This window comes from Charadrius vociferus, unplaced genomic scaffold (assembly GCF_000708025.1).
Source record: "Charadrius vociferus isolate BGI_N301 unplaced genomic scaffold, ASM70802v2 scaffold379, whole genome shotgun sequence".
Taxonomy (NCBI): domain Eukaryota; kingdom Metazoa; phylum Chordata; class Aves; order Charadriiformes; family Charadriidae; genus Charadrius; species Charadrius vociferus.
Window position 1 is genome coordinate 447,645 of NW_009649938.1, and position 22,537 is coordinate 470,181.

The 22,537-nt window shown below is 37.4% G+C and overlaps 1 protein-coding gene across 2 annotated transcripts; it reads right to left on the reverse strand.

Annotated features, from left to right (window-relative positions):
- Positions 1-3,472: 3,472 nt before the first annotated feature.
- Positions 3,473-21,760, reverse strand: NAP1L1 (nucleosome assembly protein 1-like 1). Of its 2 annotated transcripts, none has more exons than XM_009891413.1 (14): positions 21,728-21,760; positions 20,954-21,042; positions 17,814-17,916; positions 14,497-14,638; positions 13,955-14,035; positions 13,575-13,703; positions 12,996-13,067; positions 12,210-12,349; positions 8,909-9,054; positions 8,809-8,828; positions 7,462-7,584; positions 6,415-6,447; positions 5,979-6,026; positions 3,473-4,215 (listed from the first exon to the last, which is right to left on the reverse strand). In XM_009891413.1, the coding sequence occupies exons 1-14, from the start codon at positions 21,742-21,744 to the stop codon at positions 4,180-4,182; spliced, it is 1,179 nt and encodes a 392-aa protein (XP_009889715.1). In that variant the 5' UTR covers positions 21,745-21,760; the 3' UTR covers positions 3,473-4,179. The 2 variants fall into 2 exon arrangements, with proteins under 2 accessions (XP_009889715.1, XP_009889714.1); XM_009891412.1 differs by having other exon boundaries at positions 5,979-6,029.
- Positions 21,761-22,537: the final 777 nt, after the last annotated feature.

Consider the following 22,537-nt stretch of genomic DNA (forward strand, 5'->3'; position numbering starts at 1 on the left):
TGGATTTATGTTTGCTTTAGGTAAGCATTAGCAGTTAAAAGTCGTTACTTCAACACCCTCTTGAAAATTTGCAGGGAACCAGTGCATCTCAAACAGAACTAAGCTGTTAAGAAATTAAACTGAAGGTCTGGTAGCAACAACTTCTGACCTGTACAAGAAAGCCTTGGATCGCAGGAGGCTGCATCTGCACAAATGAAGGAGGAAGCCACAGTAGAGCTGAGTCCACCTACTCCAACATCTGTGCAGCTCCAGCCCCAACCTAGCAGGCCATCAAGGCTGTTACATACAGAAATGCCTTCATTATCAAACTGTCCCCTTTGTACTGAGGGGTTTAGCATTTTCTTTCCTTAAGCCACTGAAAATGCCACAGTACGATCCTTCTGTCCAACACAAGGTATCTGAGAAAACTGCTGCAGACACCTTTGGGAATAGGAAATCTCTGGCAGACAAGCTAATCATCCATTTGTATACAAGTTTTCTACCAATTTCCAAATCAGGTCTACAACAACGAGCCTTAAAAGACAGGGAAAGTTAATTACCATCTTGAAAGCAAAAGATGAACACATTCGATTCCTTCAGTCTTCTATATTCTGCTGGTTGTTTTTTTGTTTGGTGTTTTTTTTGGGGTTGTTTTTTTTTCCCCCATTTAATAAGTAAAAACATGTCAAAATTACAATATCTGCTATATGGCTTAGGAAACGTCTATTCCAAGAATCCAATTAAGAATCTGAGCTTACAAAGCTAGTTAGCTGTAGAAGACATTGGCAAGATGTGTTGCTATACCTAGGTGTTTAAATAACCCAAGGTAACATTTCTAACTGCACTTAACATTCACCCTTCTCCAGAAAGTAAAACTTAAGAATGCTAAGCTTAAATCTGGTCTACTACTTTATTTCAGGATACTGTTTTAATATATATGGTTTGGGTTTTTTTTTTTTACCATTAACAAAGTTATACCAGATAGAAAAACTCTTTAGTGCTAATGTAGTCTAATCTACATTTGCTGAAAACATAGAATTACCAAGAAGCACCCCTCTCCATCAAGCATAAGCTCTGAGTGCCCTTCCCTCTCATCCAAAGTCTCAGTTAATTCTCCTACTTTTTCCCTCATCAAACCCCATTTTTCCCCAAGATAATCCTCCCTTCAATGGAGCATGCAAAACTGGACAGAAAACATCATTTACACAAATCTTAAGTTTTGGGGCAGTACTGCAACAACAGACCAAGAAATCTTATTTCAGTGACACATTTTCCTAGCCTGAATTTGTTAACAAGGTGACTTATCTTCCTCAAATACTAAATGAACGGTTTTCTCTACAGCTGCTATAAATCCACAAGAAGTTAAAAGAATGAGTCACAATACTCCAAACAATGTTAAAAGTTTCATGTTCCTGCTACATACTGCCTTTCAGAATTGCTAAACAAGAGTGTTGTTGATCACAAAACTATGTTAAGCACCAAAACAGTTTTTATTTAGTGGATGCCATAAGAACTGGCACCTCAGTTTGTATGACTATATCCTTCCTTTTGCTGCAGTCTGGAGAGCACAAGAACTGCTGATTTAGAACTATCGAGTCTAGAGAGAAGCTTACCAAAATCTGTTGAACGAGATGGATTCATGGCTCTGGATCTTGCAGGCTGCACGATGAGCTTTGACATCTACCAACCTGCCTTTTCAAATATTCTATTCCATCGCATGATACGAAGATATTAATGAGAAGGCAATTGAAACATAAACCAAATTTTTTAAGAATAGTGACTTCTGAAATTCATCGAACATCTTTTAACGATGCTTTCTCTTTTTAAGATACCGTTGCCAGATGCTGTCAGTAAAAATGGGCTAGATCTAAGCAAGGACTTCAGAGACTTCTCGTGTCCCAAAGTATGAACCCCAAAGCCGTGTATTAACTACTGCTCAAGCTCACAAAGTACCATCAGTTTGGTCTCCATGTGCCCTGAAGTTTAAGTTCAAACTTAACCCTGGGAGATGTTCAGAGAAGAGACCAAGTGAAACCCAAACACCTGGCAGGGTCAGTGCCTCGAATAAGCATATTGTGTCAGGATTTATATCACAAGAACACAACCACATCTACTTTAACACACAGGTACCAGTAAGTGTGATGTTAACCTTTCATTACTATTTTCCTATGCTATGATCTATGCATTACCTAAACCACCTAAGAGCACAGCTTCAACAGTACTGTTTTATATACAGCTATAGATAATAAGAGCTCTTTCTCCCAAATCCATAAATATCTGGAGAGGAGAAAGATGAAGCCTGACAGAGATTCTGAAATGAAACTGTGGTATTTAAGCCTTCAAGGATTTAAAAAAAAAAAAAAACTAAAACAAAACAAAACAAAGCAAAGCAACAAACAAACCACAAAACCAAAACAGTTTAGTCAGTGCACACTACACCTTCTTCCTCTCTGGTGGGGTTGAAGATTCAGAAAAGAACTTGTGATGAGCTTCATTCTGCATTACTTACCCTCCAAGCAAGAGAGATGCTAGAGAAACTCTTCCACCAGCCTCATCATTGTATGACTGGGGTCCTTGCATGGACTTTCCCGTCCCTCAAGAAATTATCTGGGTACTTGCTTAGGAGATCAGAACTTCTGTAGTTATGTGAAGGACAAGACTACACAGAGTACAGTAGCATATTACTGACTGGCTGTCCTTGTTTGAGGTAGAACAAAACCAATTTTCTTTTCAGTATTTTTACTTTTCAGTTAAGTCTCTTCTAACTGACTGTACTCTCTGAAATAAGCTCAAATGGAAGACATCAGTTCATAGTCTCTTCAAGCTGAGTGCATTCAAATCCACACCTCAAGAGCACCTCCACTGCTAGGCTAGAGGCAAAGTTAGTATGAGAAAGACCTTCTAGCCTGTATGTGTGAACTGACAATGACCATCCAGTATGGACAAACCATGAACCAGAACGTGCAAACATAAGTGCAGTGAACAAAACATTAGGTGAGGAGAGAGGGATTCCTTGGGGTTTGTTTCCTCCTCTGTATATGCTTCATACAGTGAGCACAAACTAGAATGCAACTAAGTCTTATAGCATTCCCTTAGGCTGCAGGGCAGATTTTGTTCAGGACAATGCAACAACAGACTGGGAATCCAAGGAACTTTTCTTGGCTACAGATTTCATACTAGTAAACAATGCCTTAGAGTCAGGCATGGCAACATCGAAGTCCTTTATCAGATCTAGCCCCACTTCTAAAAACTTGTCTTCTCCAAAGTGGCAGTGTTGACCAATCACCAAAACATCTAGCTCAGATTCACAAGTATCACACTGCAAGTGGAAAGTACGGATCAAACTTTCCAAACTATTGTGTTTGTTTTTAAAATGCTATATAATTTAATTTTCAGTAACTCTCAACTTTTCTAGCTAGTAAAAAGTGAACTGCAGCATGAAAGATATGCCTTACCAGTTTACACATGCAAATACATCATAATAAAACACGACTAGCTTCTGAAAATACTAGGTTTTATTCACACCCCAGTGGTAAACAATAACCTTAATATGATGACTAGGTTTCTTTTGTAGATCACTATGTCACATAAAATACAAAACCCATAGCATAAACAAGCTGACAGTTATGAATGTTTAATGTGGTCTCATTGGAAATTAAACAAGTTATACTAGTCTTCTCAAGTAGTCAAATTCAAAATGCATCATCATCTCCTAGTTAGTACAAGTCACTGCCATTTCTATAACAAAGTAATGAAGGCACAGCTAGTGCAAGCAGACTTAAACCCGTTCAGACTACTGGGCTGAAAAATACTTTGGTTGGTTCTTCAGGAGAGAGTTTTCTCTAAACAAATATTGGTCGCAGTTAACAGTTCTGATAATCTTCACAGCTGCAGTCTAATAGCTACATGACAAAGACTTCACAAGAACCAAACTATGTAGCAATGAATTAACATTCATGCTTTAAGGGATTTACTGCATTCTACATATTGGCAGAAAATTATACTGTTAAAATGCTAGGTAGATTGAACCTACATTTTAAACTGGTTCTTATGTGTTTGATTTCATTTTTATTTTTTTTTTTTTTAAACAAATTGGTTACTTAATTCTACCAAGATACAAAACATAAGGCTGTAAGTAACTAATAGTTGTGTTTAGGCTATTACAGTGCAGGTAATCCTCAAGGCCACATACACACTGCTTCACTGCTGCTTGCATTCTGCTGGGTTTTGATCCTTCTGTTGAGAAAAAAAAGGAAATATCAGTTTATAGATATCAGTGTTTTAAAAGAGCTACTAATATTGCTAAGCATACTTTCTCAGGTTCCAGTATTCAGGTTCTTCTTTCATCTTTTCCCTTAAACTAATTGCCTAGTATTAGTAGCACTGCTGTCTTTGGATGTGGCAACATCCACAATGCATTTATTTTGTCTTTGTTAGGGCATAGGTATATGCAAAAAATACACAAATATATACATGTTTACAAAAATCTGTTCAGAACTGGTGTGGTGGGATACTCTGAAAGACACCAAAACTGGAAAAAGGAAGAGGAGTTATGCATAGTAACAAACAACCCGCCTCAGAAGCGGCATTGAGGCCTTCTACACAGTTTGAGGCAAAAGAAACTCCCTGTGGTCAGTAACAAGGGCACAGCCTTACTCCAGAACCCACTGTAGAGCAGTGCAGTGAAACACCAAATCACGTTATGTTCTTAACGCTCTGGAAACAAACAACTTTTGCAATAAATCCCAGTTGTCAGAAAATTCCAGTGTGGAAAACGTGTTCTGTTATATTGAAATAGGCAACCAACAATATCTCACAGTAACAGGGGAATTTAAGGAAAAGGCTTTTGGGGGCAGAGTTCCCTTGTAAGTTTTACTCCCTTACCTTGGTCTGGATAGCTATTCTATGACCACAGTACTTTAAGAAATTCACCTGGCTCTCAGCCTGTGATCAGCTTACAACTATTTATTCTTGTGCCAATACACTATAGTACCACTACTGCCTCTAGCCCTTTGGCAGCTCTGAAACTGAGCATACAGTCTTGCCCTTTCTCAGTTCTGTTTAGCCTCGAAAAGCAATCTGAAGTGGTGGAAATAGGCCCATTTGGCAGCTGTTTCATTTTGATTCCAAAGCTTTATTGAATATGAAGCAATTTGAATACACTACAGCAGATGAAACATCACCAATAGGTTGTACAGTTTCATTAGCTGTTCTATACCCTATATCCTTCTAGGTACAATGCTAAGATTATGTAATTCCTTCAATAGTACTTTGAAAAAAAAAACAGATTTTGCAGCAGACATTTTTAGTTCATGACTGCAACTTTCACCTACCACCACCAGATACTTTCAGGTGGCTGACCGCGCCTTTCCCTCAGCCAGGAAAAAGCTATTAATTGAGTGGCTCAGAATCACTTTTCCAGCAAACTGAGCCTGGCTAGTCATTTGCCCTTCCCATGGAATAAGGAAGCTGCCAGTTGCTCGTGGCTGTTCACATTTTAGTACTTTGCTGTAGATGCATTCCTGAACCTTGACTTCTGCTACCTCAAGCAATAAAACACTTGAGATTATCTACCCTGAAAAAAACCCTCAGTTTTACACTTTGCTGTGTGACAAGTTGTACTCAGCTTGTGGCATGTTCCTGAAAATCGAAACTGGAGTACACAGTTCTCTTCATGTCCTTACAACCATTATAGAACATTTTCATCATTAGCAGCAACTTGCTGCAAGACAAATTTATAGAAACCCAATCCATACTAATTTCAGTGCTCAAAGACAAAAGTTACTTTTACAAAACAGTTCTTGGAGAAAGAACTTTAAAATAGTTGCTCTGCCAATATTAGTCTGTTAGAACTGGGACTGAAACAGTCTCAGCCAAAACATACTCAGCATAGGAACTATTGATTAAATACTTAAACTAAAAATCAAGAATTAAGCAACATAAAATTTTAAGCGCATGTATGCATACGCAAATTTCAAACACTCTTTTTAATTCCTTACTTTTGGGTCATACTCAGGATCATTTTCTTCATCTGCTTCTTCTTCCCCCTCCTGAAAGAAAACACTTGTTTATATTTCTCTAGCTTACCCACATTCAGCTTCCTGAGCCATTTTCAAGAAAATTCAGATTAAATTCTACTCTTAAATACATTAATTGCCATGAAATTATGCATATTGTATTAGTTTACCCTCCACAAAGCATATCTTTTGACACAAGTTGCAACCTTATTTGTAAGACACCTTAGGGCTGTCTTCATTTAGGTTTTTCTGTTTTGTTTTTCTGTCATTCCCCCTAGATCTGCAAAATGATGTGCTGTATCTTCTATTCATAAATAACACTTAAACTTAAGTGTCCAGAGCATTAAAAAACTAAAGGAACTCTACAGATAACAAACTAAAGGGAAACCACTTAAATCAAGGCCATCTGTCAGCTTACCTCATCATCTGCCTCTTCACCTTCTTCGTCATACTAGAAAAGAAAATAAATGGTTTTGATAGTGTCATAAATACAGCCATAAATAGCTCAAGTACAGCCAAATAACTCAAGCAGATGCTAGAGACCACACTGGATTGTGGTCTAAGAGAGCTTTCTATACCTGACAGATTTAAAAATGCTTTAGGCATCAGCATGAACAATGTTCAATATCTTAAGCCATGCTCTGGCTGAGAAAACTATCTACCTTAAGCTCCTTACGGGCAACACTGAAAGATCTTATTAGACTGTGATAACACTTCTGGCCAGTAGGGTGTCTCAAAGCCTAAGGCAACCTGTACAGTCAGTCACTTCACTCTTCCGCCTCCCCGAGACAAGACTTTGGGCTACGGGTTACCATTTTACATTATAAAAATAAGTTTTAAGGCAGGACTTAGCCAAATCAAACTGTCAAACTCTCCTTGTTTGTGCAGAGGCAGGGGAGAGAAAGTTTTATCCATATAAAGTTCTGAGGTTTTGTGGTTTCTCTTTCAAGCTTAGCTCCTTTAAAGCGCTTAATTCAAGCTTTTGCAGAGCTTGCTTTGAATATTTTAGCATGCTTTGAATGTGCTTATCTATCATTCTTTTTAAGAGTGCCCTCCTGAAAGAATCAGGCTTGAATCTCAAGGAACTTGGTAGCCCAGTATCACTGTAAGCACAAAGAACAGTCCGAGCACTGAGATAGACTAATTTGTTCTCTGGTAGCTCATAGTTCTACAGAAGTACTGGGTATGCCACTGCAGAAATGCCTTACACACAAAATTCAACTCAGGCATCCTCTAAATATTCAGCTTGTACTACTATTTTTGCCACAAAACTCTGAAGTCATTACTTCAAATATGAATTACCGTCGTGCTGCTCTTTACTGAACACTCTAGGAAGCTCAGCCGAAACTAATGTTGCTACATCCCATTCTACGGATACCAACATTAAACAAGTCAGAAATTACCCAAGGTCTTTAAGCAGCATTATTTCAAAGTTTTTAGCATTTTGAAAGAACATTATACTTACATCATCATCATCATCTTCAATAGCTTCTCCTGTGAAGTACAATACTGATCGGGGAACTATACGTTCACGCAAGAAATGACCTATTTCAAAGTCTGCAGCAAGGATTGCCTCAGCATCATCATCCTGCATAAAACAACATTATTTCCTAAACCATAAGCTGATAACTACTTTTCACACAAAACCACAAGTTGCACAGTTTTTGATGTGGTCAGATTTATACAAATTCCATGTGCTGACTTTTTTTGCTTCAGGACTCACTTTATAGAATTGAAATTGTGGAGTCAAGTTTTACACTTGAAACAGCCTACCTGCATTATGCAGTTGGGGGTTGCTTCTTCAGTAAGCTTAATTATACAAAATTCTGGAGTTTAAGTTTTATTTTTTCCTTACCTTCAATTTGCTTTTAAGTAAAAAATTTGTTTAATAATTCCCATATACTCAGTTTGCATGCACAACACCTTTAAGAAGTAAACGCTAGCCAGCTGAGCCTATATAATTAAAAATTTTACAAGCTACTTGTGATTCCTACAGTGCATCGCCTCTGTGATTCCCGTTAAGCAAGCTATTGTGAAGCAGCTGAACACCTAAAAGCGTTCTCCAATCCAATCCCAGGTTTTCACTCCTTTTGTTTACACACCAAGTGTTCTGCTGTCTCCCATTTGAGATGTTATCTTTAATTCAAAAAGCTGGATTTTTTTTTTATTTTAACATTATGAATGTACAGCTTCTAGTGTCCATATCAACTAGAATTCTAACAGCATGCTTCTGGAGGCTTTAATCAGATTTCTCACTCTAGCTTCATGATGTATTCAGCACTGTTAAGTGGTTTTGGTAGTTTTCCTCCTTACAAAAACATGGCTTAGTGCCACCAAGTTTTCTACTAGCGAGCACACAGAAGAGTGGGCCCTTGCAGTTTTCTGGTTTTGTTTTATTACTTTCTCCAAGAGTTAATAGCTTAAGAATTCTTTAACAACATAAAATACAAACCAGATACACGCAGCCACTACAGATCATCCAAACAGTGCCCAAAGGGAGACTTACACCACCCATTAGACCAAAGGCTACTAAAAAAAAGATCACTACATTTGCACAACTGCTAACAATTCACAAGGTAGCTTTCAGGAAGGATAAGTTGTTAAAGTTTACTAAACTGAACTCTACCGTCCAATTCAACAAATACTCCTTCTAATAAAGAAAATGCAAATACGTACTATTCATCATAAGTATTCTCAGTTAAAGCTGAAGCTGTTTAACAAATTCCCAATTTCAAACACTTTGTATATAATGGCATGAACTCTTCTGCTCGTGTTTTCCCTCCACCCCCTTATTTTAAGTAAGCCAACTTACCAGGTCTCCACTTTCAGGAACTGTAGAGAAAAGAAGAAACAAGTGAGTGAAGTACATACCACATTTAAAGTTAATGCAGATAAACTAATGTTAAGTTTACCTTCAGGAGGACTAAAAAAGTTGAAGAAAGAGTCATTGGAAATAGTTTTTGTTACTGTTCTAACTGTTCCACGACCCTTATGTTTCTGCTTCTTCTTAATGGTTTTCAAAGTAACATTCTTTCCTTTTTTCCAGTCTATGTGGCAACTGGAGAGGAAACAAAAGGAAAAAACCAACAGCTCCAGCTTAATAACATTTTCCTTGTCACAGGTACCTACTGATACTATCACAACTGCAAGGAATACAGTGAATACAAAATATTAAGGTAGTATTTATTCACTGCTATCTTTTCATTACTTTAAACTTGAGAACAAAAGTAACAGGTTCATTTTAGGATTGAAATTTTTTCATCCCAGAAGTTTCTCCTTCCCCACTCAATCTCTGAAAAACTAATTTTCATCTGCTACCGAGTTCTACTGGTCAAAGAATGGTGTGACATCATTTTTAGTGCTACCTATCCATTATGAAGTAATGTCATATTCAGTCAATGCAATATGCCAAGATTTACCATACCTATCATTGTAATCAATAATCCCCTAAAATAATGTATCAAGTAGATGAGTAGTTTCTGGTTGCTTTTTAGCAGTTTGTGGCTTTTTTGGTGTTTTTTTTTTTAATATATTTTGCATTTGTTTTAGTGTTTTTTTTAAACTCTATCCTGCTAAGTCATACCCACAGGCTTGTCTGACACCCACACAAAATTCTGGGGACTTGTAAATGAAGAAGTCACACCAGTAAGACCGTCCACATGTGCAGAAGTTTCTGATTAGATTCCTTTAAAGACTCAAAGGACGGACGTGAGTTTTGGGATAAGAAGAGGCTGTCTCAGTTAAAACACAAAACAAGGACTAAGAATAAATCATTTTCACAGAAGCAGAGAATCATCTTACAGCAACCTCTGCCAGGATTTATGGTTTTCAAAAACAGTCCAAACTGGAGAAGACAAAACAGTTTGATCGAAGCTACTTAAGCACTTACGATTATGTCTTACAGGACATTTGCAGAAATATATGACAGTGACTGGAAAATGAAGTAGTAAATAAAAGTCAGTATCAGTAACTGCACAGTAACGTACGGGTAAACCCAACCTTGACTATGCAGTGGATAGGCTCTAAATTAGTTATCATCACTCAGAAAAGCAGTCAGAACTTTAGAGACATTAACACAAAAGCAACTGAACAGGTCATGATGCACAGAACCCTGATGTACTCGAAAGGCTAATTATGTACAACTTGGGTTTCTTTCATCCTTCTGTTCACAAGAAAAGGGACATATACAGAATAAAGATTATTTAGCCTGAGGAATAACAGCTAATTTAGAACAAAAGACATCAGATAAAGCAGTGTGACAGATCTTTAACTCCACGTTCCTCATGATTTTAATAGGAGATGACTGTCCTCCATTTCTCAAATAGATCAACTGAAAGACACTTGGACGCAAATATTTAACAGTTATAAAACAAACTGGACAACTGAAATATAGAAAGTAAAACTGTGATAGACTTCCCAAAATGCTGCACATCACAAATACGAAAGTATTAAGAGAAGGGATCAAACAAGTTTTGAAAAAAAGCTGTCCAGGCATACAAAGAGATAACACCATACATCTTCCAATTCAGCTTCAGTGACTGCAGAACAGTAGTCCTAGACAAATACTGATTACATTTTTTTATTTATGTGCATATATAAGTAGATATACTATATATACTTTAAGGACATCTATCACAGAGGGCAGGAGCATGTGTAAGAAGTCATGAAAGGAAGGCGAAAGAGCAGTATGGCCAAGTCAAGACCTGCTGGTCAAACTAATGGGCAAGAAGGAAATGCACAGGCAGTGGAAGCAGGGACCAGTATCCTGGGAAGAGTATAGGTTGGCAAGAAACAAAGAATAATAAACAGGGCTTCTATAGGCATGTCAATCAAAAAAGGATGGTCAAGAAAGTATACTCCCCCAATGAACACAACTCGTAACAACAGATGGGAAGGCTGAGTTACTCAACTTTTTTGCCTCAGTCTTCACTGGCAATCTCTCTAAACTGAAGAGATATGGATTTGATGGGTAGACTGTTTGGTGGATGGTTGCATCCAGAGGCTAGTAGTCAATGGCTCAATGTCCAGATGGAGATTGGTGGAGTGGTGTCCCTCAGGAGTCTGTATTGGGACCAGTACTTTTTGGTATCTTCATCAATGACACACAGTGGGATCAAGTGTAGCCTCTGCAAGTTTGCAGATGACACCAAATTGGTTGGCCTGCCTGTGATTGACATGTCTGAGGGACAGGACACTATTCAGACAGACCTGGACAAGCTCAAGAAGTGGGTCCATGTGAACCTCATCAGGTTCAACAACAAGGCCAAGTGCAAGGTCTTGCACCTGGGTCAGGGCAACCCCCAGTATCACTACAGGCTGGGGAATGAAGGGATTGAGAGCAGCCCTGCCAAGAAGGACTTGGCGGTACCGGTGGATGAAAAGCTGGACATGACCTGACACTGTATGCTCACAGCCCAGAAAGCCAACTGTATCCTGGGCTGCACTAAAAGAAGCATGGTCACCAGGTCAAGAGAGGCAATCCTGCTCCTCTACTCTGCTCTGGTGAGACCCCATTTGGAGTACTGCATTCAGCTCTGGGGCTTTCAGCACAGCAAAGACATGGACCTGCTGGATTAGGACCAGAAGAGGGCCAGGAAAATGATCAGAGGGATGGAACACCTCTCCTATGAGGAAAAGCTGAGAGTTTGGGTTGTTCAGCCTGAAGAAGAGAAGGCTCCGGGGAAACGTTATTGCAGCCTTTCAATACTTAAAAGGAGCTGATAAGAAAGATGAGGACAGATATTGAATAGGACCTGTAGCGATGAGACAAAAGGTAACAGTTTAGACTGAAAGAGGGTAGATTTGGACAAGACACAAGAAAGAAATTTTTTATGATGAGGGTGGTGAATCACTGGAACAGGTTGCCCAGAGAGGCTGTAGATGCCCCATTCCTGGAAACATTCAAGGTCAGGTTGGACGGGGCTCTGAGCAACCTTATTAGTGAAAGATGCCCCTGCTCATTGCAGGGGGTTGGACTAGAGGCCCTTTTAAGGTCCCTTCCAGCCCAAACCATTCTATGATAAAATATATGGCTTTATATACTATAATGAAGTTACTGAAATACACTAAAAACTCAAGTCAAACCCAGCAGTTTACAAGTTATTAGGTAGCAGTATCTTTTCCAACACCTTCCCAAGATGCTGTAAGTCTACAGTTGGATAATGCTAAGGAAGAAACTGTTACATTGCCTTAAAGTTATTTATTAGCACTTACCCTGTACAACCCATGATTTCTGGTCCATCAAAGGAGAAGGGATCAGAATCATCTGGCTCTGACCTCATTCTATACGTCTTTGTCAACACTTCATTTGTGAAGTAGTCATTTGGTTCAAAATGAAATTCTAAGGTGAAACTCTTAAAAAGAATTGCAGAGTGACAACTTTAGCAATTTAGCAACACATACCTTTAACTTCTAAGTACCTAAAATCCAAACCCAAAAATACGCATGCAACAGAACATATCCTTCTCTACCAATATTGAAATGGTGCACATACGTAACTTATTCTGGAATTTGCTGCCCAAGTGGTACAATGAGTCTTCACATGTTTTTATTTACCATGTTGAACTTCTGCTTATTACTTAATATACTGCTTGCAGTAATGACACAGTATCTCCTAGTGCACAGTTTTCCTGGTGCTAACATACAAAGATAACTTCTAGATTTAAAATATTAAAACTTAGCAAGCTATCTGGTTTCTGACAAGGAAATTATATCCAATTATAACAGTTATACCAAAAGTATCTGAAGGTATCAAAATTTAAAAGGTGAAACTTAGTCATCAGATATTAAGGCCAAGTTATTAACTCATCAGAATTTGAAGGTTAACTTAAGTATAAATCCATTCTTATGATACTGCAAGACTAGTACTGGTTTTTAGAAGATAAGATACAGCTGCATATTTCTCGTGATTGCCATAAGACAATTGGCTCTCACAGACCACACTACTAATAGACAAGTAGAAGTTTTAAGATAACACAAAAGTAATCTTGTTTAACTAACCATGGGCTGTCCAACTTCTGAAAATTTCACTTTTATATCTTTTAAGTGTTTCAGAATAGGTTCATCATGTTCCTGTAAAGAAAACACAATTTATTCAATTTTCATAACATTAAATTGTACACAGATTTAAGGCCCTGCAGAGATAACAAGCCCTATTTAGAATGAGTTTTACACAGGACAAGAACCTTGTTACAGCATTGAAACATTTTCATGAATGTGACCAGCAGATGGCAACGATGGCTATACCAGGTTTCCACTGAAGTGTACAACCTACATCCATGCAAACACCAAGTTACATTTTTTAGCACTATCTAACACACATCTTGTACACAAACTCTTATAAGCACAGAAAGTGTAATAGTAAGGTAAAATAAGTTCAACAAATAACACAATAAGAAGGTATTTCAGAGTGCTCTGTGCTCTCAGTTGAATAAAGTACCAGAGATGACACCCAACTAACTTGTTCCATTTTTGCTCTTCAACAGACACATCAAGTAATGTACTCTTTCTATTCCTTTCTCAAAGACACTTGGATTAAGTACTACTGGAACTTTAAACAAGCCTGGACCACCCACCTACCTGAACCATATCACTGAGCAAGTCCACATTCTTGAATACTGTCAGCCAGAACTCCGGAATTCCTTTAGGGTCTTCTTTTTCTTCATCTTTTTTTTCCTCTTCAAGCTTAGCTTTCTCTTTCATTTCCTCCTTGATGGAATAAAAATGTTAGTTTTTCTTAATTTTAAAGAGCACCCACAAGGTTTGTTAACAACTTTATGTTGATACCAGTACAGATTAAATTTCATGTGCATGCTTTAAGTAATCATTAAGAATTATTATCATTATTATAAGCAAGTAATCATTATGCACCCAAGTTTGTTTTGAACTTTAGTTCCTGTATTGAATCTTGTTTCATGCTAAAGCTTGAGATATTGATGAGACCGAATTATGATACTCACTGAAATTTCTTCTTCGACATCTGCTTTCCATTCGCATTCTTCCTCTGTAGGTTCATAAATTGCATTGATGATTTCACTTCGCTGGAAAATTAAACCAAGAATATTTTCACATTTCCTAGTCATTGCAACCAGCAATGCCCTAACCAATAAATTCCTAATCCTGAAGTTACACAATTAGTAATACATTAACTATTTATCAAAACCTTTTCTTCTGGCCCTAGAAGACAACTTAGCAGTTATGAGATTTTCAACACATTAAAATAAGCACCAAAGTTCCAGAAAGGTTACCACACCATCTGACATCTGCTCAATTAACAAGATGAAGCCTAGTGTATTGAAGCAATTTTGGTAACCATGGAACAGACTGAACCTCTCTGCCTTAATCTTAGTTGATATTCACATGGACAGTAAAATGGTGTCAACAGAATTGAATGGGCACATATGAGACCAAAATAATTCAGAACGTGCATAAGCTTTCAGTTTATATTCCCTTGTGTTTTAGCTAAAGTTTTTAAGTACAAATCCGATTAGCATTAAAATACCTTGTCAAATAAGGGCTGATAGAGAGCAGCATACTTTCTTTCCAGCTCATGAACTTCCTCATAGAACTTTGCTTCTATCTGTGCACACTGAACTTGAAGGTTCTTGAGAGCATTCACACGTCTTTTAACAACTTTAGGCAAGCTGAAAAATTCAGTGACAGAACCGTTACATGCATTCTAAGCACATATTAACCCCTCCTTAACCAGTCACCTTGCAAGTTAACCAACTTGCATCAAAACTGATTTTACATTCTATTTTAAGCTTTAGAAAGCTGTACAAATCAAAACTATGATGCACTGTACCATGCGGATTGAAACTGTTAGCACAGGCCCTTAAACTGAGGCTTAACCTCAATTAGAACCAGAGTATTCCAAACACCTGAGTCAACCATGAGAAACTTGTGCAATAAAACTTCATACTAAAAACAAGCTTTACATTATCAATGACCAGCATAGTAAATTCATACAGTTGAGCATAATTAAGAAAGGTTTTATTACTAATTGGCTTGGTTTTATCAAAGAAAGTTCAAGACAATTGAGTTATTCTTTGCTAAGGAAGTTAATCTTCAAAATTCAGGTTTTTGCTTCACTGAGGAAAGCAGCTGGTACTACTGTCTTCTAACATACTAACTGTCACCCCAAAGTGAGCCAAAACTCTTCTGCTAAGTAAGCCACTGTATTATACATGTGTAAAAGGAATGCAATTAATGCAATCCTCATTACAAGTACTTGTCAGCTACCACTCCTTAATAAAAGTTTCAGTTTAGTAAAATATGCTAACACAGACTTACTGTTAGGAGAGAGAGTTACCTACATCAAGGCTACTGGTTAGGTCCATGGGGTAGATTGCTGACAGCCTCCATTGCCTTGTGAGGTGGGCCAAACCCCAGCATATGGCTACAGAAGATTACTACGTTAACTTCCCATATTTATTTTATTTAAGCAGTTGTGTCACGTTATTTAGAACACAGTAGTAAACACCTGCTTTCAATTGTTAGGACCTGCTTCAAGTTAGGGGAATTGAACACAAATACATTAGCTTAGTTAAACAGTGAAGGTTCATATTAATTAATAAAGCTATCTTAGCTCTATTAGGTAGAACAAGCACATGTTCCAGCATCCTTGTTCACCTTAAAATGCAGTACCTTTCTCCCTGACAGCTTTATGCTCAACATGAACATACTATTTCTGGTTACTAAGATAATATGTGTGTCACCATTAAATCAAGATTTTCCTTAACCTTCCAATACATCTGCTACACAAACTACCAAGCACACTTAACTTAAATTTAGTCATAAAATTTACTACCAAGCACACTTAAATTTAGCTCATACAGGGTTGATAAAGTTCTTGTTACTCTGACGTTTTTCCAGAAGTTAATCAAGTTAATAACTTGCTGTAATTTTATCTTCAAGTACAATATCAGAGCTCACAGCAACTTCAGTAGCAAGTTCAGTTAGTTCAATAAAAAAAAGTATTAAGGAAGAAAGTTAATATGACCACACAGATAAGTCATACAACAATCACCTACTTTATGCCACACGCATATATCGAGACTAAGAGTACTGGTTCTAGCAATTGCACATAAAGCACTATGAAATTTCTAAGAGGTAGTGCCATACATGCAGCATGTCTAACTCTGGTATGTCAAAGTAAACATTTTAACACTTTATTAGAGGATCTAGAATCTTTTGCATGTGTCAAAGCTATGTTTCATTACAGTCCATGCCAACTAGTTCAAATTTCACAATTTTTACATCCGCTACCTTTAGAAATTCTGTACTTTATTAAAAAAAAGGTAGTTTCATGAAAGACAGCTCTTACAAGTTAAATCTAAAATGGAGCAGCAGACCAAGAAATCTGAACTGGACTGCACAAGTACAATGGTGGAAAGTAAAACCTGTTGCTCTGAATACAAGCCACTAGCAAATGCTATGATCACACAAGAATACAACCTCCTGTGAGCAGTTGAGGGAAGTTCTACTCCATGACAGTAAATTTCATTAAAATTACTGTGGCCAGGCACAGGTGACAAGGTAAGTTACTGGACAGCTGCCAAGCAATTAGCAGATTCTAAGCCTGAGCAGACAGATGTTTTCCTGGAACCTGTTTAGTTTCCTACCAGCTTACACATCTAGTTCCTTAACAGCCCACATAACAGGACTCTTTAGATAAATAAGCTGAAAATAATATTTGGCAAGACATGTAAGAGGCACCTGTAAAGCATGGTTAAGTCAGCATGCGTACGTTGAGAAAGCGCAGACTCAAGTTACACACATTTCCCAGTTATTTTTGTATTGCAAGTTAGGTAAGCATTTGGTACATTGGCAAAGTTGCAATGCTTTTGTGATAGAGAATGCACTACTGTACTTGGAATTGATGAAGGAATGGTACAGTATCTTAGAGCAGCTGACTAGAAGAATGCCACGTAAATCAATGTTACCACTTTTTGGTCGCTTCTTAGATCAAGGACCTGAAAGATTAGTAGAGGTTAATTAACATCTGTTGAAAAACAGAAGAAAAAAATGGGTATAGAAAGCCTGTAGTGTACAGTATCTAGAAAAGAAAGAACTTGGGTACCCTTTGACTCCATGCTCTTTCTCGGGCCAGTATTTATTAGGGAAGGCTGTTAGTTAAATGGGCTTTTCTTCCATGCTATCATCTGCAACAGGAAAGCGGTATGAGTAGGAGTAGAAGCAGCAGTGTCTGTTACTCAGTAGCTGCCCCAGTTCAAGTCAATAGCAATGTAGGACCCTACCACAGAACAGTTCTATGCTTTACAGTTCCTGTGGATGTGGTGAAATGTTCGTACACAAATCAGAAAACACATAAGAGAGACAGAAAATTCCATCTGTTAATGCAGATCAAGTAGATTTTAGCAAGAGATTGTTGCAACTTTTGATACGTAAGGAGATCACATGAAACACTAATACAACATTCCAATTTTTATTAGCTGTTGGTTACACGCTAACCAAAAAATAACTATATTAGAGACACTAGGTCTCCAAGTATTTGTCCATACTTACCATAACTGATGTTTCATGATTAAGGCAAAGCTACAAAAGACATTGCAAGTAGCAGGAAAGTATCTTTTAAAAGTACACCATATTGTAACTGCAGGCAACAGGCTCAGCCACTGTTCATAAAAGCCCAAATAAAAACTCTCCAATTCTGAGATGCACCACAGACTGACTGTATTAGTCTTCCTGCTACCCGGGCAACACAGTGGTTTATGACTATCAGTGCTACAGACAATACTGTTCAGAAACCAAAAGAACCATTTATACCATTTTGCTCATACTGAACAAATACTGTACCTTTCTATATATCCTGTAGATGTTCCTACCAGGCCATCAAGTCTCTCCTGAAGGGCTGCAAGAATCTGAGGATTTTGCATCATCTGCACAGTCAACTGCCGAGCTAAATTTAAAAAAAAAATTATGTAAGTGCAAAGGACATAATCTGGAAGAATCTTGAAAGAAAAGTTACTGAAATACCACAAAAGAGCAGTAAGTTTACTATATATACACTTGTGAAAAAAAACACATAGGCAAAGAAGTATTTCAAACACCTCTATTTTGGAAGCACGGATCAAATCCATCCTATTCTGAACATGGAAACAGCACCTGGATTAAAGTGGCCACTATTCAGCAAGCTGAGCTTTTTTGTTAAAAGGGAAGGTTTTACATGATGCCCCTAAAAGCATCAGTTTTGCCTTGACTGCTTTTATTTTGAATTCATTAAGGAAAGGCAAGGTAAAAGAATTTGTGCTTTTACTTTAAGAAGGGAATTAAAAACTGGAATTGGGATTTTCATTCCATTTTAGGTAAATGGAAAGAAACAAGACAGTTTCAGATTTGGATTTAAAACCACTTTAGAAATTTATGTTTACCTATTTTTTCCCTGCAAAAGAATAAATTATTCATTAGAATAGTCTGATACATTATTGACTATAGAGTATCAATAGTAGGACCTTGAAGTCTATCATCTACCTCGTCTTTAGAAAGTACTTTGTCTAAATGGGAAACTTGTTTCAAACTACAAGGTAGAAGTACATTTAAGAACATACAAATTACTAGCTTAAGTGTTCTCATTATCCATATTAACATCAACTCTTTTACTTCTGCTCAAAAGCTGTGCCTTAACCTGCAGAAATGAATTTCACAACTTCATGTTTTTTAATGAGAGTTTATGATCAGTTTTTATGATGATTTGACTTCTTCCCCCTATCCTCAACATCTACAGACAGGCAAAGAAGTACTTTGCATTCCTTATAAGATACTAGGTTTATATAGCATTCTTCTGACACCTTCAAATTAGAGTAAAGCTTTTGAATCCTTCCTGATACACAAAGCTTGCAGAAACAGCATACCATTTTCCATCTCTATGCCCTTCGCTACAGTAACCATGTGTGAATATTTCCTTCCACTTTTATGTCCATCATGGTTCAACCCCAGCTGGCAACCAGGACCACATAGCCGCTCGCTCACCACCACCACCCCCCACAGAGGGGTAGAGAGAAGAGGGAAAATAGAAGGGGAAAGAGGAAAAAAAAAAAAAACAACACACATGGGTCAAGATAAAGACAGTTTAATAGAACAGTAATGGAAGAGGAAAATAGCAATATTATTAATAATAATAATAGTATACAAGATAAAGTGATACAACACAAATTGCTCTCACCACCCGAGGACTGGTTGGCCAGCCCCCATCGAGCAGTGATCGCAGATTCCTGCTCCCCAGCCAGCTCCCACTTATATACTAAGCATGATGTTTATGCATTAGACTATTTCTTTGGCCAGCCTGTTCTGCCTATGCTCCCCTCTCGGCTTCTATGGGAAGCTGAAGAAGTCCTTGACTAATGTAAACATTACTTAGCAACAACAATGTGTTATCAATATTATTCTCATACTAAATCCAAAACACAGCAGCTGCTAGAAAGAAAATTAACTCTATCTCAGCTGAATCCAGGACAGTGCCCTAGCACTGAAATTACATGCTGAAAAGTTACTTTTCAAGTGACATCCAAAAAAGCATTGCTTTTTCTCCATACTGATTGCAATCACTATATTTTAACAGTAGAAGCTGTAACTATCTCTTAAAGCTACTATCTCACATTAGTCAACACTACTGCTCTTGTCAAAGTACCTAGTTTTCTCTGGTCTTCCTATTCATTAGTTTTTCCTGTACACTTGAAAACCTAACCAGTTGTGCCATTTGAGTATGTTGCCAATTATTCTTTAATATCAAATCAGTATACATATTGTACACATGGTATGCCAATGCCAAAAGCCACATCCCCTCACACTGAAATCCAACCACACAATCTGCTTTGCAAATTCTTGGATCCATGAACATTATTTCTTCAAAGGGGTTTCTCCTAAAAGTATGAGTGCTTTACTTAGTGTCCACAGAAGGACCTGTGACGTATTTAAAACAGAATTATCTAGATTTTAAAAAAGGCAAACCAGTAAAACCTAAGGAAAAACTATGCATGAAAAAAATACTAGAAAACAAAACAAACAAGAATTACAGATGCAAAAGAACTGCTTAACACTGTGTCAAGTTTCCCTATTACTGAAACATGTTTCCAAGTTGTAAAAACCAATTTCCCTCCAAGACTCCTATAGTATATTTTCCCCTCAGATCCTCATCTACAATAGCTGGGATTAATCCCTAAAAAATACACATTATTCATCTCTAGGTTCCTTTGGGACACCTGAATACTTACCGTTTAGTTACTGTAAGCTGTTCTTCAGCTGACTGTGCGTTCCCCAGAATTTTCCAGTTTTGAAAACACTTTTTTCAATATATATAGCAAAGCCTCTAACATCATCTTGAGCAAAATTATCCTACCGGCTACTTGCTCTTCAGATTCTACCTGTGCCCCTAATCTTTCACTACAAAGCATGAGTAAGACTGTTCAGCACAGACAAAACAAGTATTCTGATATATGCTAAGTTCCGGGGGTGAGGGGGGGAGGATTATTGGGGAGGGGGAGAAGGATTCTTGATTTTAAGAGTGGTAACACTAAGCATGACTTTTGTTCTGTTCACAATTAAACAACTCAGCAGCAAGTTACTAAGCAACTGATAAAAATAAAAATAAGACACACACACCAAACCTTCACATTTTACAAGCTTTTAACTGTTGTTAGTTCTGAAAGAATCTAGTCGCACATCCACAATAATCCTTTTTTTTTTTCCAATTATACATCCTTACAGGTGGCCAACACTGCCTGAATTGGCACTAACCTTGACTAAAATGAACGACTGTAGACAACTAATGAAAATCACACAACTGGAAAAAAAAGTACTTGCATCAGAATTTAAATAAAGTTGTGCATCAGTAGTTACGTTTTACCGTTTCCTATTATTATTTTAAGCAGTAAAATCCTTTCAACATATTAATTAGAAAGCATGTGTGTAGCCGCATAGAAACCTGTTTTCAATGTTACCTTTGCTGTTGGCATCTTCACCAGTTTCTTCTTCTTCTACTTCTTCCACATCTTCCATATCCTGTTGATCAAGTTCAGACTGTTCTTTGCTATTAGGAATATTCAATAACAGGACCAAGAAGTTAATTTTATAAAATACTATAATGAGCTTAAAGAGCTCAAGTTAGAGATCATGTGGGGAAAGCAAACCATTGCATGAGTTTTGATCTATGACCAACTTAATAGCCAAACAAAGCCAAATTTGTCTTCATAGATTCAAACTTCACATTTGACACTCTCAGAACAGTTTAAAGAACTAGCAGCTTTCCAGAATTTTGAAGATTCCTTCTATACAAAAGAATTCCTTCGGCTCCTATTCGTATCAACAAGTCAAAGCCTCCTTCTGCTCTGCGTATCCTCTTTGTTAACATGTGCAGGTCTCGAGATCTGCGAGTAGGTTCACCTAAACTATACTTCGAATGACACAAAATATGAGCATTTGAAGCATAGGAAAAAGCTACTTACAGGAAAACAATAGAAACACTATCAGTTTTCCCCTGAATTCCAACTAACTATGTTAGTTGACTGCTGCCTTGTCCAAGTTTTAGATTTACTTAAAATTAAGATGCCAAACCCATTTGGCATGAGCCACTTGCTATAAATCTCACATCTTGCCACAGTGCCAAGATCACTACCTAGAACCTGTTTATCTGATAAAGTATCTGGAGATCACAGCCATCTGAAGTACAGCGCAGGACACAGTCAGAGCCTCAGTAACTTACAGATTTTACTTACTTGTCTATGTCTGCCATTCTCCTAGATTTCAAACCCTACAGGAAAAAAACCAAAGCAGCAATTAGACTTCACTTACAAGGTCTACAGGCAAGTGCCTGTAGAGAGAAACACAAACCATGTCAGCTTTAAGAAACCGGATAAATACATATTATACTCTGAAGAGTGGCATATCTCCCATGCACTTTTTGAGCTCTCACTCTAAAGCAGACAGAAGTATTGAAAAACTTTGTTCTGGTTTAGAACCAATAGACCTAGGTTAGATCTAGGTGCTAGGTTAACAGTTGGACTTGATGATCATAAAATCATTCAGGCTGGAAAAACCTTTATGATTCACTTCACAAATTTAAGTACCAGCAAAATGCCATGTTGTATTTTGTACCATAGGACTATACCAATACTACAGATTGAAAATCAGTCCTGTTTAAGTATAAAATTGAAAAATAATCTGAGAAAAACTGAAGCAAAAGGGGTGCTAGAACCCCTTTGGTAACTGTTTACTCATTTCCAGGATGTAATTGCAGACAGAGGATACTTATAGCTTCTTTTAATACTAAAGACACCTTTTTGTGGATTTAACTTTTAATCCCAACTTTACAAAACTAATCCAGGTAGTTCCTCAGAATACCCAGAGAACTGCAACATTTTAAAAAAAATTGATGCCAAGTGCCAAGCTTTTTAAACATGACTAATTTCCATGTCCTGAACAACCCCAATTTTCTTAAGTTTCATCATAAACACATGCCAGATGCAGTAATAGAAATATTATATGTTGAGACTATTGCAAATCTTGCATACCGTGAAGCACCCATC